General features: G+C 47.3%; 1 protein-coding gene across 11 annotated transcripts in view; it reads right to left on the reverse strand.

Annotated features, from left to right (window-relative positions):
- LOC147032393 (zinc finger protein 385D-like) overlaps positions 1–15455 on the reverse strand; it is a 722012-nt gene that overhangs the window by 435330 nt on the left and 271227 nt on the right. For all 11 annotated transcript variants that reach the window (XM_085869978.1, XM_085869976.1, XM_085869977.1 and 8 more), the window contains one exon: positions 10095–10584. In XM_085869978.1, the coding sequence (XP_085726104.1) occupies positions 10095–10581 (487 nt within the window). In that variant the 5' untranslated portion in view covers positions 10582–10584. The remainder of the gene's footprint in view (positions 1–10094; positions 10585–15455) is intronic.

The raw sequence follows: 15455 nt of genomic DNA on the forward strand, positions 1-15455 counted from the left end.
GCGGGTGAGTGCCCTCGCGTGTATGGATGAGGCACGGAGTATGAGTGAGGCACCGCGGGTTAGTGCCCCCGCGTGTGTGGGTGAGGCACCGTGTGTGGAAGAGACCGCGTGTGTGAGTGTCGCCGTGTGTATGAGTGAGGTACCGCGGGTAAGTGCCCCCGCGTGTGTGGATGAGGCACGGAGTGCGAGTGAGGCACCGCGGGTGAGTGCCCCCGCACGCGTGAGTGAACGGCCGTGTGCAAGGTCGCTGTGTGCAAGGGAGACCGTGTGTGTGAGAGAGCGGTATGTGAGGGAGATGTCGGTTGGCATGCGGGAGCACGCAGCCGCGTCTCCCCGTGTGAATGTGATGGAGTGGACGGTGTGCGTCGCGACACGCAGGTATGCGTGTGTGGAGTGGAGACGGAGACGGCGACAGAGGAGAGAAAGCCGAGTAGCGGCTTTAGCTGTTTTGGGGACCGTGCCGGGTTCGCCCAGCAGTGAGCACGCGGTTCGTGCTGTGCAACGCACGAGACCGCCACGTGCTCGCTTGCGAGAGTGAAGTCCCGGTCCGGAAACGCACGCGGTGGATTTGCCGATCCCGCGGACGGACAAAGTTTAGGCAGGTAAATGGATTTGGACCGGACGGGTTCTCCACGCGATCGTGTGTGTTAAGCTCCAACGGGCAAAGCACATGTGTTCGCGTGGGAAACCCCTCGAGACGTGGGGCTTGTGTTTTTTTTTTTTTGCGCACGGTGACGTCATGGCTGCACGTGTGGTTGGAATCCGGCAGGAGGGGTATTTCTGCCGGATGGTACCGTCCAAGGAGGGACGAGGTACACGTGCAGCTGCATGACGTCACGGGCAGGTGCAAAGTGCGCGAGTTGCCGCGCAGGTGCTGCGCATGAAAAAAGAAGAAAGCAAGCCTCACTTTCGGGTGTACAGGATTCCTGGGCAAGGGGTGGAAGACCCCCTTGGCCTGGGCACAGGATGGAAACTAGTTAGGGGGAAGGGTTAGCTTAGCTAGACCGACTTCATGGGGCAGGGGTAAGTCCTCATGGAGTCCGTGGAATGGATTAGTTAGAGGGATTGTAGCCAGATTTAGGTTGGGAAATAAAATGATTTATTTGAGACAGAGACAGACTGTGAATGTGTAGAGGGGACGTAGTTTAGCTACGTAGTGTTAAAAGGAACGTGCTACTAGTTTAAGGGACGACGTGGGAGCACGAGTTAGTTAGGGGAAGTAGTTAGAAGGATGGCAGAGTTCAGTGGTGTGTGTGTTGAAGAGTTGAGAGGTGAGTACATGGTGAGTGAGTGAGGCCAGCGGGTCTGTGTGTGTGGAGTGAATGGGGAATGCATGGTGCGATGAGTGATTGGGGGGAGGAGTGACTCCCGCCCAAGGGACCCCGGGGTCAGTGTAGAGTGAGTTAGCTGGGTTAGTCAAATTGAAAAATGGAGGTCGTTTTGTTGTTGGTGGGAAAGTAGGCTCGAGACCCATTTGGAGGGGTGCAGGAGCCCTGTTGACGGGCTTGGGAGCGTGGCTGCGAAAGGTGAGTATCGCTGAGTGGGTACCCCGGGCACCAGGCTAGTCGGCCGCGGTAGGCCAAGGGCCCGTGGGGGGCCGGGATAGCGTAGTGGGCACGGGTGCGCCTGCTTGGTGCGGGGGCCCGGGGCGCCATTAGCCGCGTGGGCAGTGTTGTGGGCACGGGTGACCCTCGGAAAGGGGCCCGGGAGGCCGGCCTGCCACGTGTGCATTTCAGGGGAGGTGCCATGGGGGGCACTCCCCGGTGTTAGGGAGCTGGTAGGCTTGGAGGCAGTGTAGTGCCCGGGGGTGCCATAGCGGGAGATTCGGCAGAGGGTCGTGCCTGCCAAAGGGAGCCACATGTCCCAGCCAGGAGACCGTGTGAGGGCACAGAGCGAAAATTGGGGGGCGAGGCCCGAAATTGTGAGGACACCAACACAGGCGACGGGAATCTGGGTTGTTAGAACCAATAGTTTAAGCGAGAGGCGCTTGTTGAAAGCCCCGGGGTAGTTTAACAGTTAAATGGTTAGGGTAGATTAGGAGATGTACCCCTCCGCACCATCCATCCCCTCGCTCTCGTTGTGGGCCGCTGGACCCACTTTGGGTTAGATCGCCGAACTCTGGGGAGGCCATTCTGAGGCTTCGTTGGGCCTCGACACAGGACGTTAGCTCTCCCTTGTTCCCCTCTGGGAAGGGAACGTAGGGGTTCGGAGTAGGCTAGGTGACAGAATAGGTTAGCCGAACAAGGATGATAAAGGGGATTAGGGGACGATTTATAGTGGGGAAGTAAAAATAAAAACAATAAAAAAATAAGTTGGGGCTAAATTGGGGTTTGACAAATTAAGGGAGTGGGTATGTACAGTGACAGGCAAAGGCGATAGGTTGGGAGGGAGACAGGTAGGTAGGTCCGAGCCCGCCTTCCAAGTGGCCAGCACCACCGCACTCCCTCCACCAACCTCCATTGAACGGCAAAGGCTGGCCAACTTCATCGGCTGGCCGTGTTTTGCTTCAAGGCAGAGGCCGGCCAACTTCATCGGCAGCTGTTGTTTTGCTGCAAGGCCTGTGCCGGCCCACTTCATCTGCCGGCTGGCTGTTTTTTCTTCAAGGCCTGTGCCGGCCAGTTCATCTGCCGGCTGTGTTTGCCTGCAGCGGCCTTCTTCTGCGGGCTGTGTTTGCCTGCTGCCTTTGCCATGCCATGCCCACTGCCCATGTTCACCAGCCCCATTCAATTTTTGCTTTGCCCCCCCCCTGTTCATTTCCATGTGCGCCAGGATCAAAGCAACAGTTTGCAAGCTGCGAGAACTGCCCTGTTGGCAGCTACAACACGGGCCTGCAGTGGCGGCCCGTGCACCGTGTTTGTGTCCATCCATCCATTCGTTGTGCTCATTGCGTGTGCCACTTGAGCTGGCACGGAGACTACGTTTGTGCAGCCCAAGCACCGTTGTGGTTCACTGAGTTCAGTTCAAAAGGGAAGGCCTTGGACTGCGTGTGAGCAGCCAGCCACGTTCCCTGTCACCTGCATTGTTTGAGCCAGAGACTGCATGTGGGCAGCCTGGCTCCCTGCTAACTGCTTTTCTTTTGCAGAGTTCAATGATCCTGGGCCATGGTTTAGTGTAAAATTTGTAAGTTAAGGTAAGATGTACTGTAAATATGAGTGCGCCCCCGGCATGTCTGTCTAGCGCCGGCAATTTTATTTAAGTCGTCCGTGTGAGTGAGTTTGTTTAGATAGTTACGCAGCCCTCAGGTTATTTATTTTGGGGACACGAATACCATGAATGTCGCACTCAGGGATCCGTAGGTAAAATGTACTAGGGGAAAACTACACATGATGGCACACGAAAATTTGACGACTCGGGACGAGTCTGTAAAAAGGGGAGGGGGTAGTGTTGTGGTTACCAAATTCGCAAACCACCATTCAGGTCCCTTAGGTGAGGTATCTCGGTAAGTGCATGTGTAGTTAGGCCCAAACCCGTTGTCTAGTGGGAATACATGTCATTTATGCGTGCTGCGACTCTTCAGGATAGCCGTTTTTCTTTTACTATCTTTATTTTGGACCAACCGCCATGATTACCACCACAACCACAACATCAACCACCAACCACAACGCCGCTTCACCACAACCGCCACGACCTTCACGTCACACCTCGCAACCGTAGCATCGCCACCGTTCTTGCCCCGCTGTGGGTACCGGTGTTGGACTCGTGCAGGGCGCACGTCGAACAGCGTGTACAAAATCACGGATTTTGTGCTTCAAAAACGGATCAAAAACGACACACGCCCACTTTTTGCCGTCCAATCGGTGAGCGAGGGGCGATTTGGCCCCGCCTCCAGGACAATCGATATATGCAAATTTGTGGATCAAAAAGCCTTCACGCCCACTTTTTTTCGGGCCAATGGGGAGCGAGGTGAAAGGTCAAAGGGAGGGGGTCAAAGGCGAAGCTACGGGGGGATAAAAGGACCGTGTTCGTCAGTCAGAGCAGTGTGGAAGTCTGGAGCCCGAAGCCTGCAGTAGCTGGAGAAGCTGAAGAGAGTCGAACGAGGAGAGTCCAAAGAAGAGTCCAGAGTCGGAGAGTCCAGAGGCGGAGAGGCGGCAGCGGCGAAGGCAGACGAGGGGGTGCTCGCGTCGGTGCCGGGAGCTGCACGCCCGAGGGAGGCCGGCAGCGCGACCTGGCCGAGGTGGAGACGCACACCAGGGATAATAAAGATCCTCTATACCCCGAGCATCAGCAACCCCCTCCTGTTTCCCCCCGCGCTGAGATAGTGCGACCAAGGGGGCCCCTTTCCCACCCCCTGCCAGACACTGTCCGCGAGGCCCGCGGAGTGAGGCGCCATCGCCGCTCCGCGTCTCATCACCAGACGGGTAGGCGCGACCCGGTCTCGGCCTCAGGCCCGCCTCATCCTTGAGGGTATTCTTTCCTTGGTTTTGGGTATGTGTTGTCGGCGCCGTCTGTGAAGTCGGATTGTATAAGTGTTGCCGTGTGCTCGGTAGTCGGTATTAGCTCTGCATTGTCTTCGCTTTTATATTTGCTTTTTGTGTAAATGGAATTGTGTTTTCTTTTTTTTTTGTGTGCTTTTGGTGGAATTGAATGTGTGCTTCCCGTGTGCCGCGAATAAATGTGCTTTATTATTGAACTGTTCTCCCGCTTCGCTTCGTCTTTTTCTCCCATTGAATCCTCATCTTGCTTCACGTAAAGGGTTGGTAGTGGGCTGAATACGCCCGATAATTAATCGAACCGTCGAGGTCGACGATAACACCGCTCGGTTATTCTGATAGTACGGAACGGGTCGCTTAAGTGGCCCGTGTCCGAAGTCGACCTGCGGCGAGGTGCGATCGCCCGGTCTACCCTCCGCGTGGGTACTTAGGTAGGTCGAATTTGGCGAGCAACCCTATCCCACGCGGGGGCTGATTGGCTCGATCGCGGTGAGACCGAAAGGTCCACCTGTGACTGGTTCCCGGCGTTAGTCCGAGAGGGTCACGACTGGATTGTCCGTCCGGTGGGCGACGTGCCGCGATTCGAGTTACGTGGCCGTCAGCACGCCGGCGGGCGGGAATACCGCAACAATATATTTATATATACACATATATATATATATATATATATATATATATATATATATATATATATATATATATATATATATATATATATATATATATATATATATATATATATATATATATATATATATATATATATATATATATGTATATATATATATATATATATATATATATATATATATATATATATATATATATGTAAGCGCCATTGTGTGTGTGTGTTCCTGCGTGTGTGTGTGTGTGTGTGTGTGTGTGTGTGTGTGTGTGTGTGTGTGTGTGTGTGTGTCTGTGTGTGTGTGTGTGTGTGTGTCTGTGTGTGTGTGTGTGTCTGTGTGTGTGTGTGTGTCTGTGTGTGTGTGTGTGTCTGTGTGTGTGTGTGTGTCTGTGTGTGTGTGTGTGTCTGTGTGTCTGTGTGTGTGTCTGTGTGTGTGTGTGTGTCTGTGTGTGTGTCTGTGTCTGTGTCTGTGTCTGTGTGTGTCTCTGTGTCTGTGTCTGTGTGTGTCTGTGTGTGTGTCTGTGTCTGTGTCTGTGTCTGTGTCTGTGTCTGTGTCTGTGTCTGTGTCTGTGTCTGTGTCTGTGTCTGTGTCTGTGTCTGTGTCTGTGTCTGTGTCTGTGTCTGTGTCTGTGTCTGTGTCTGTGTCTGTGTCTGTGTCTGTGTCTGTGTCTGTGTCTGTGTCTGTGTCTGTGTCTGTGTCTGTGTCTGTGTCTGTGTCTGTGTCTGTGTCTGTGTCTGTGTCTGTGTCTGTGTCTGTGTCTGTCTCTGTGTCTGTCTCTGTGTCTGTCTCTGTGTCTGTCTCTGTGTCTGTGTGCTCCTTAGGCATGGCCACATCTTTTAAGTTCCAAACTCCAAACTCAGGGTACAAATACAATTTTGGTTCAGAGGTAACATTGGTGATGTGGCTGCGGTCTCACGTGGGGGTGCAAATTCTCTCTGTAAATGTCTACCATGTAATGCAGGTTGTGGTAGTGGCAGAAAGTATTCCGATTTCCTTTTTTACTTGGGCAATGCTGAAGTTGAAGCACTTTTCGCACGGGTAAATTTGTCCTCCTTCACTTCTCTCCACCCCCACCCCCAAACAGAGGGGCCTGGCAAAGCCTGCCATCGTGTGTGACATTTCCAGTGGGAAGGGACATCAGGAAGAATGGGGGGCAAAAGTGGGGGGAGGGGGGAGCGGGACGTGAGAACAGGGACGGGGAGGGAGGAAGGTAGGAGGAGTGTAAGCACTCTAAGTGTGTGTAAATTTGTTTTCCTTTCCTTCTCCTTCTTGCCCATAATTGAGGAACCTGTCAAAGTGGGAAAAATAATAACCAGAGGGAGCCAGAGACATCGTGTGAGGAAAACATTTCTCGCAGCAATGGGCATATGGCCGGGGTGAGGAGGTGGGAGAGGAGGTGGAAGCTATAAACTCCGAACTCAGGGTATAAATAAAACTTTGTGAGGGAAGTTAAATGGCCTATGTGGCTGCAGCCTCAGAGGATATTTTTGAGTCCACAAAGTGATGCCAAAGTGACCAATATAGCAAATTTTGGAAAACAGGACATCCAATTGGTCCATCAGCGAAGCAACGGGTAGCCTCTGTTAGTCTAATAGATAAAGCTCATTCTCACCACTAACTCACTGACTGACTCACCGACTGATTTAAAGATCGGTTCCTTCCAGGCAACGTAGAAAGCTGAAATTTTGCATGCCGAGAGTCATCAAAGCAGATAAACCAGGAAAAAAAATAATCACAGAACCGTCGAATGGGAGGGGGGGGGAATGAAAATAAATAAATGAAAAATCAAATGCAGGTGAGCAACCCGAGACAATATGCCTAGTGTTGGCTTCATGGTTAGGGTGATGGGCTTGGGACCTGAGGGTCCTGAGTTCAAATCCCGCTCAGCTATTGAATTAATACCAGGTGGGGTTAACTCGGCCTGTCATCCTTCTGAGGTCGGCAAAATGAGTGCTAGCTTGCTGGTATCCTGTGGTGGAGTGGTGACCCGTCCAGGATTATGCCCAATAGCCAAGGAGACTGCTTAGGCAGCACCAATGCTCTGCACAGAGTATGGTCCCAATGGATGGACCCGAGGCAATGGGGAAGCACGGTTCATTATTGCTTACAATGCGTAAGCATACCCCACTAGTATTATATAAACTTCATTCGAACCACACACTGACTCACTGAACGACTGATTTTTATGTTCGGTACATTCCGGGTGACGTAAAAGCTGAAATTTTGTGTGCCGACGGATATCGAAGCCGATACACCGGGGAAAATCACGGAAGTGTTGGAAAGCGTCGGGAAATGCAAATATCCTAAAATAAGTGCAGCCTTGTTGTGCTCACCGCAGGCGAGTGACCCGAGACAATGGGTACAATGGGAGGTCATGCTGCAACTGCTGCTATTTATTACGTACCTTTGTTCAAAGCACGGTTCATTCTTGCTTACAGTATGTATTCTGTATATAAAGTAGAGTGAGAAATAAAAGCATTTTGAGTATCTCATTCGGAGAACCTTTTGAACACCACTCATATAAGCCTCACCTATATGATAAACCAATTAACTATTTCACAATTAAGGTTGATCACAAAATTCCTCAAACATCAGTTTCTGGAATGTCCATTATTACCCTGACGTTTGACTCTGTCAATAGGAGGGGTTTTCAAATTGGTTTATCCTCCTCCTCCTCTTCCTCCTCCTCCTCCTCACATTTACGTCATTGTTGTGCTTGGTTGTCAGATTGGTCGTCAGACCGTCCACGAGATCAGTCACCAATCACAGCTCGAGCACTTCAGAGCTCCTGTCAATCAGTTAGGCCAAGCCCAGGCACGTGGTCAGTCCGTGGTCAGGACATGTCTTCATTAAGATATGGATAGATTTGTGTTTCCATCATCTTTAACTGCAATGTCACCTTACATTGTCGTCAAGCTGACAGGAATTTGTAGCCACATTTATTTTATCGAAGAAATCGACGTCATGACATACAAGGGGTGGGGATCGCGCATAGTCGCCATCTTGTTATGTTTAGTAATCGGCTTTGTAAGCATCATCAATATCATTTTGTAATCGGCTTTTATTTTGACCTCGCGATCATTCATGGCATTCAGCTTGTACTGTCTGGTAATCGGCTGCCCAAGTATCAACATCATTTGGTAATCAGCTTCCATTCAATGTCAGGGCCATTCCTGGTATTCAGCTTGTTTTTTTAATTTACCTTTGTGGCTTTTTGAGTCAGGTGTCAAATTTTGTTCTGTTTGTCAGAGTTATATATGCTTCTTCCAGCAGATGGCAGATTAAGTTGGCAATTTTGTTGAAGGGATATTGAAAAGAATAATACACATGACTTCTTGCAGAGATTAATCTTTTTTACTTTATCTTTTTGATTTGTTTTTGTTTTTAACAAGCCTTTTAGCACATCCATAGTTAGCACATGCATTTTTGCAATGATATATTAAGGCTGGGGAAGGGAAAAAAATTTTTTATATATACATATATAGTATATACGTGTGTGTTACGGTGGTCCAAAATCATAAGGGAAAAATTAAAAATTTGATAATTCTTGGGGCATGTTGATTATTTTGTTCTTCCTGACTAGAAAATACTCCTGGCCAAATTTTCCACAGTTCCAAAAATATTTAGGGGTCCATCAAGAGGAAGGAAGTTGTTACATCCGGTGGGGGTTGCTACATCCGGTGGGAGAGAAGAAGACGTCAGTGGGAGAGAGGGAGACGTCAGTTGAGCTTTCGGTTCGCTGGCGGTCGGTGTTAAAAGTACTCTTTTATTTTTCTATTTTTTATCTCTAATTTTTCCTTCTTCTTCTTTTTGATTCCCAGAGAGAGTGAGTATGGCGTGTTCTACACGGAAAAGCATGGAACTGTTCCTCTTGGATCAACCATTGGAGAAATTCACCGACCGCCAGTTGCCGACTGCCCACTGAGAACATTTTATGCTCTTTCCTTTCATTTTTCCGATTAGTATTGTGACATTATAATGAATCCGTTGAGAGACTTTGATGGACCCTTAAACCACCTCCAAATCTGCTAATTTTTTGTTTCTTTGCGTTTTTCAACGTCAGGAACGATTTGGCAAACATGCCCACGAGAAATTCGAACTTTCATTTTTTTGGACCACCCTAGTGTGTGTGTGTGTGTGTGTGTGTGTGTGTTCATATATATATATATATATATATATATATATATATATATATATATATATATATATATATATATATATGTATATATCATGCTGGACAAAGAACAATGGACATAATTGTACTTTGACATAAGTTCAAGGATATTCATAGACGGACAAAGCCACATGATAATCTGCGAACACAGCATCATGAGTTGCATATTAAGATGGGAATATGAAACACACAAATACAAAGGGAAATTTAACAAAATAAGGAAGAAATTTGTCCAAGTTAACAACAAAACCTAAATTATGCAATATTTCAGAGAGATTTCTCAATTTTGTTTAGTTTGATGAAATGCTTGGATGGGAAAACAGCTGCAACCCTGCTGTCTCTGCCAGAGCTGAGGGCAGCAGTGCAGCATCGGGATGTTTGGAGAAATGTGATCATGAACATCACCAGAAGTGAGCCGCGGACTTGACAGAACTAAACTAGATAACTATTGGTTGTAAACTAATCAATGGGATTGCTTGTGGCCATTCAAGGGCTTTAATAACTTTCGCTTAATCTGAAGAAGGGTAAAAATTTTGCCAATTTACTGTAACCATTAATGGAAGAACATTTTTTGGGGGTAATTCTTAGTTCATTTCTTTTCATCCAGGAAATGTTGAGTGTGGGGACTTAAGGGAACTCTGTCAGTCAAGCCTGGAATAAAACATCAAACCTTCTTCAATATAATGACATTAATTTTGGAATTAAAGTACGTTTCCAATATGATGGTTCCACGGCCAAAGAGATGAGAGCAAATTTACTATCAAATAATGAATATAAATTGAGAGGATATTTTATCTTCCCATGATGAATGATTACAAATAAAATACATTCATTTGAACAGCAGAGCCCACTTTAACAGGTTACCTCCATCTAACTGCTGGAGCTTCTTTCGGTGAGATTTGCCAAGCATGTGAATCTGGGTTTGAGTCGCCGAGTTCAGTTGGATGTTACAAACTTGACAGAACGTTGGTATCGCGCGGGGCATTCTTTCACCAGGTTGACCTTGAGTTGCAGGGGCTGCATTTTCACAGTCACATCCACCCTCCCAACCGGTCTCCATAACGCCACTCATGTATTGCCATTCTTCATCATTCCTAGCTCTGGAATCAGCTGGAAGTGGTAGGTTCCAGGGATCACAGAGCAAGCTGGGAAATGTCCATCCATCAGCAAGAGGCTCAGTTGTGGCTGTTGCATATGTGGTGTGCTCGGAGGATTGAAGTTGGCTGTTGTTACATCCGTTGCCATCGTAAGTCCCTTGCCTGGGCGCAGTTGAAGAAGTACTTGGAACATCACTGGGCAGCAGGTTTTCTAAGGGTTGTGTCTCACCAAAGGGAATCTCCACAATTTTCATTTTCTGTGGGAACAGTATTTCACACGATATTAGTTGCACAAACAGTTTATGAGAATACACTGTTCGATAAACAAAAAATATGCAGATGATTTACAGAAAAGAAAACCCAATGGAATTGGAATCCTCAAGGCAGCCATCTTTATATTTCCACAACCCTCTGGTGCAACAAGTGCAACCTACCCCCCCCCCCAACTCCTTTCACAAAACAAGAACATTTCAGTTAATAATAGATTCCTGGTGTATAAGTTAAAAGAGGTATTCTAAAGGTTATGCGTAGGAGAAACTCACAATGAGACACAAGAATGTTCAACAATACTTTAGTACCTCCTGTAGTTAGAAATAGTCTCTGTCTCTGTCTGGATTTGAACCCAGGCAGGACAGCTTACAGGCAAGAAAGTAAGGTACATTAAAATCCATAAGGAGGTAATCATCCCCCCTCCCCCCCCTTTCCCCTCAAGTATCTGTAATGACTGTGTGTTATTCTTCGATTCATCTTATTTGGTGTTTTAAAATAACTTATAAAATAAGTCATTTTCTTGTAAATAACTTATAAACACAAGAAGTACAACCTTCCATGGGGAAGGGGTGGGAGTCCAGAGGGAGGGGTGTGGGAGTCTGGATGGAGGAGGCTGAGGTGGAAGGATGGAGGGGTGGGATGAAGAAGGGGAAGGGGTGGAGTGGGAATCAGGAAGGGACTGGGGTAGGGGAAAGTGGGAGGGGAAGGGGTGGGTTGGGAGTCTGGATGGAGGGGGTTGATGGAGAGGTGTGGTGGCAGTCTGGATAGAGGGGGCTCAGGTGGGAGGATGGAGGGGGCTCAGGTGGGAGGAAGGAGGGGTGGGAGGAGGGAGAGTAAGGAGTGGAGTGGGAGTTGCAAGGCAACACCCGGTACCCTTGTAGTATATACTGATGCGACTCCATCTGCTAAGTGTGCTTGTACCTTTGCCAATGCAAGAACAAATCCAGTTTGGGAAGTGATACAATATTTATCACGAAATAGAAGATTGTTTTTTCACATTGACTTCACACTCTCCAAAGCATTCATGCAAAAATAACATGCAGGACAGACATTTGTATAATGATCTCCACCACCGAGGGTGAAGGAGGTTATGTTTTAACCCCTTTCTGTCTGTCTGTTTGTTTGTGTGGAGGATATCTCAAAAAGTTGTGGATGGATCTGGATGAAATTTTGTGGACACGTTGGTGAATCAGTTCGTACTTGTGGATCCGTATCCGACTACTAGAATTTTTTAAGTGATTCTTCACCATTGAGAGATGGGGCCGAAAACGATATTACTTGGCGAAGGTATGCGCTCCACCGAGTGCCCTTCTGGTTGAACATGACTTACAAAGACATTCGTATGCGTTGAACAAATCAAATCAATTTTGGAAATTGGATTTGAACCTGTGGGTCCACAGGATAATGATCCATGGTCTCAGACAGGAACACCAAACAGGGCAACGTTAATCGAATAAGGTAATGGGTTGTCGATACAGCACTGGCATGATATGCTCACCAAATGTCCTTCTTCTGTGGCTCCTATTCTTTGTGTATTCTCGTACGTACATATGCCATCTGCACCACTTACCCACATATTCCCAACTCTTCCTTCATTCCTCTTTAACTTCCCCAACACAAGTAATCAAATTACACACATCTATCCAGGTATCAAGTGCTGGCTAAGAATCAAAGGCCTATCTTGTTGTACCCAGATCCAAAGGAAATACTCGACCAACAGTCATTTGATTCCCCTCTGTACAAATATTGATATTTTACCTGCACTCCTCCCAATTCAGTATGCTTCAAAACACCATATTTTGAGGTACCACGAGAAAAACTGGCATTGACAAGAGTCTATTGGTCTATTATCTCTCCAAGCCTGACTTTCACATACAATATTATTGAGAATAATGTAATATTGAATAATAATGAGTAATATTGCCATTCTTGACACATTTTCTCCCTTCTTCTTTTTCATTATAATAATTCTGTTCATTTCCCTTTAACTCCTCGTTTACTTTGGAAAACGTGCCCTCTAGAGGCTGAAATGCACATTGAAAGGTTTCTGCAGTTTCAAAGCATCAATTCCTTTCGATTCTGCAAATTTGGAACCTCCAATTCGGACAGTGTTGGAGGTGAAATAGTGTTATGCCTTATAATATGATCATCTACTATTACTTGTACACAAGTGGACAGGATTGTCAACTGATGTGTTGTCAATTTAGGTAAGCTAGCTAGGGCTAAAATGTTACATCTCAAGGTCTTTCCTCAATCTCACGAGCACATGAACACATGTCAAGGACTTTCCTCGAGAATTAAGTTTGCCGTTGCCATGTTTGCCACAAATTATGTTGTTGCTCTCATGAACAAGCCACCAAAAAGAGCTTATTACACGCCACACAAATGCCAACAATACGAGACTTTCAAAATGACGTAATCCGCCCCAGAATGCTCGATGCACGCAAAGAAACACCCAGCAACAACGCCAGATAAGGGTTGTTAAGTAAAATGGCTCAAAAAGCTCCCAAAAGAAGCCAAAAGTACTTTGAAAAGTATCTGTGAGAAAGGGGTGTGCCTCTGCACAATTAAAGATGGGGTGAAGTTTTTTTTTTTTTAATGTACATACACAATGTCGAGGCAAGTATAAAAGTTAACACACAAATTGCATAACAAGGGGTGCAGAAGACAAGAGGGGTGGAGAGGGAAGAACAAAACGGAGGGACAGAGATATTAGATCTGTGGAAGGGTGAGGGATGGGGTGGGGTACATGGAACAAGATGGACACTGCAGGGACTTTCAGGTCCTTACTTGACAGAGACTTTAAGGTCTTTACATGACAGGGACTTTCAGGAAGGAAAGCAGGGAATTTGAAGGACGTGGGTTTGGGTGGATTAACGGGGGTAGAAAAGATCGAGGTTTTGGACGGGGGGAAGATAAGAGATGGTGGTGAACAGCTCTTTTAAAGACATGGAGGGAAGAGTGGGATTGAAGAGTGTGTGAGTTTGTTCTAAAGGCAGGGAAAAAAAAAGACGAATGGAAGAGTGAAGGTGAGCAGTGATTCTTGATTTTGGTCGTTTTACCAGGAGAGTGCTGGTGGACCTTGATCACCCTGTGGAAATATGGGAGAGACATATCTCAGACAGAGCAGCAGGGGGGGGGGAGTGCGAAACTGGAGAGGAGACGGTAGAAGACAGAAAGACCACCGACCTGCTTGTGGTGAGAGAGTGAAAGACCCAAAGCTTTAGCCTCATCACGGAAGATACCAATGATTCGAAATGCCTTGGCTTCCACAGCATGAAATCGAGAAAGGTGAGAGGCAAGAGCACCAGCCAAGAGGGGAGAAAAGTACTCCATCAGGCTGTGGACGAAAGCTTTGTATGTGGTCAAGAGCTCAGGTGTGCCAAGGAAGGACTTTGCATGATGGAGGAATCCCAGCCGTTGACTGGCTTTGGAGGCCAGCTTGGAAATGGGGCTTTCCCAGGAAAGATCCTGTAAGATAGTGAGACCCAGAAGCTTGAATGGAAGGACTTCAAGAGGATTGTTGAGAAATTATATGGTTGTGGGGGGGGGGTATTTTCCAGATGGTCCTTTTGAGGAGACATTGTAAGAGTGTGAGATGGCAGGATTGACAGACATGGTCCAAGTGCTGGACCAGCTTGTGATTTTATCCAGATCTGCAGAGAGTGAAGAGGCTGCTGCTTGCCAATCTGAGGGATGACAGATGGTACGTCAAAGGGTGGAGTCATCAGCAGAGAGATAGAGGATTTTCCAGAGAGTCGGAGAGATTTTTGATGAAAACCAGAAAAATCACAGGTCCCAGAACACTGTCTTGAGGAACTCCAGCCTGGACAGGAAGAGAGGATGATAGAATTCTATTAAGGGCCACACGTTGGCTGCGACAGGAGAGGAAGTCTGTGAGCTATGAGTGGAGATAGCCTTGGATACCATAGGAAGAGAGTCTGGTGAGCAGGGCGGGGTGCCAGACTGTCGAAAACATGCAATATGCAGAGGAAGATGGCTCTGATCTCATGTCTGGCATGGAGGATCTTCATCCATTGTTGGGAAAGCAGGAGCAGCATGTCCAGGGCAGAGTGACCTAATCTGAATCCAAATTGATGATCAGAAATCAAGCTATTGGAGAAGAGGAAGGATTTAATGTTGGAAGCAATCTAACAAACTCTCTCAAAATGTTGATATCTTGCAGCCCTTACTGCAAAAACTCCCGATGATGTGGGCCTGTGCAAGGCCTGGGGACCGTGATTGAAAGGTGTCAGGTTCGTACCATTTACTGTCAGTACATTCTCGCGTCGATGGTGCATATAGCGCGGGCACACACTTGTGGCCATGGCACCAAACAAACAATATATTTATAACATCTCCCAGACCTCTCCCCCCCCCCCACCCCTTCCCTCCCAACAATAGTAAATATCATCATTTTAAACTTACCCTGTACATACACAAGCCCCAGATATGTCCTTTCCAATTGGTGTTCAGATGAACCTAATCTAGATAGACAGTCCATTCACTGTTGCGATCCATCGTGGGGTTGTGTAACACATGCTCCTCCACTCGGACCTTGCACCAACCCACATGGCCGGAAGTTTGCAATACGAGCAGCTGCCCATTCAGCGAGCTGAGAAAGTTTTCCAAGTCTTACGTTGTGCAGTCACAGCCCTTTTTTCTCTCAGGTACTTTTCCAAGTATTCTCAGCTTCTTCCAGAAGCTTGGTGAGCCATTCCAAATGACAATCCTTATGCACGACACAAAACATTTTATTTTGCCCCAAACTCTTCAGCTTCCTGAAGTTTCTATGCATGTGCATCGAGCATTTTGGGGTGGATTATGTCATTTTGAAAGTGCCATATTGGAAATACCG

Source organism: Eptatretus burgeri, chromosome 2, assembly GCF_056783735.1.
Source record: "Eptatretus burgeri isolate ZD-2024b chromosome 2, Ebu_testis_v1, whole genome shotgun sequence".
NCBI lineage: Eukaryota > Metazoa > Chordata > Myxini > Myxiniformes > Myxinidae > Eptatretus > Eptatretus burgeri.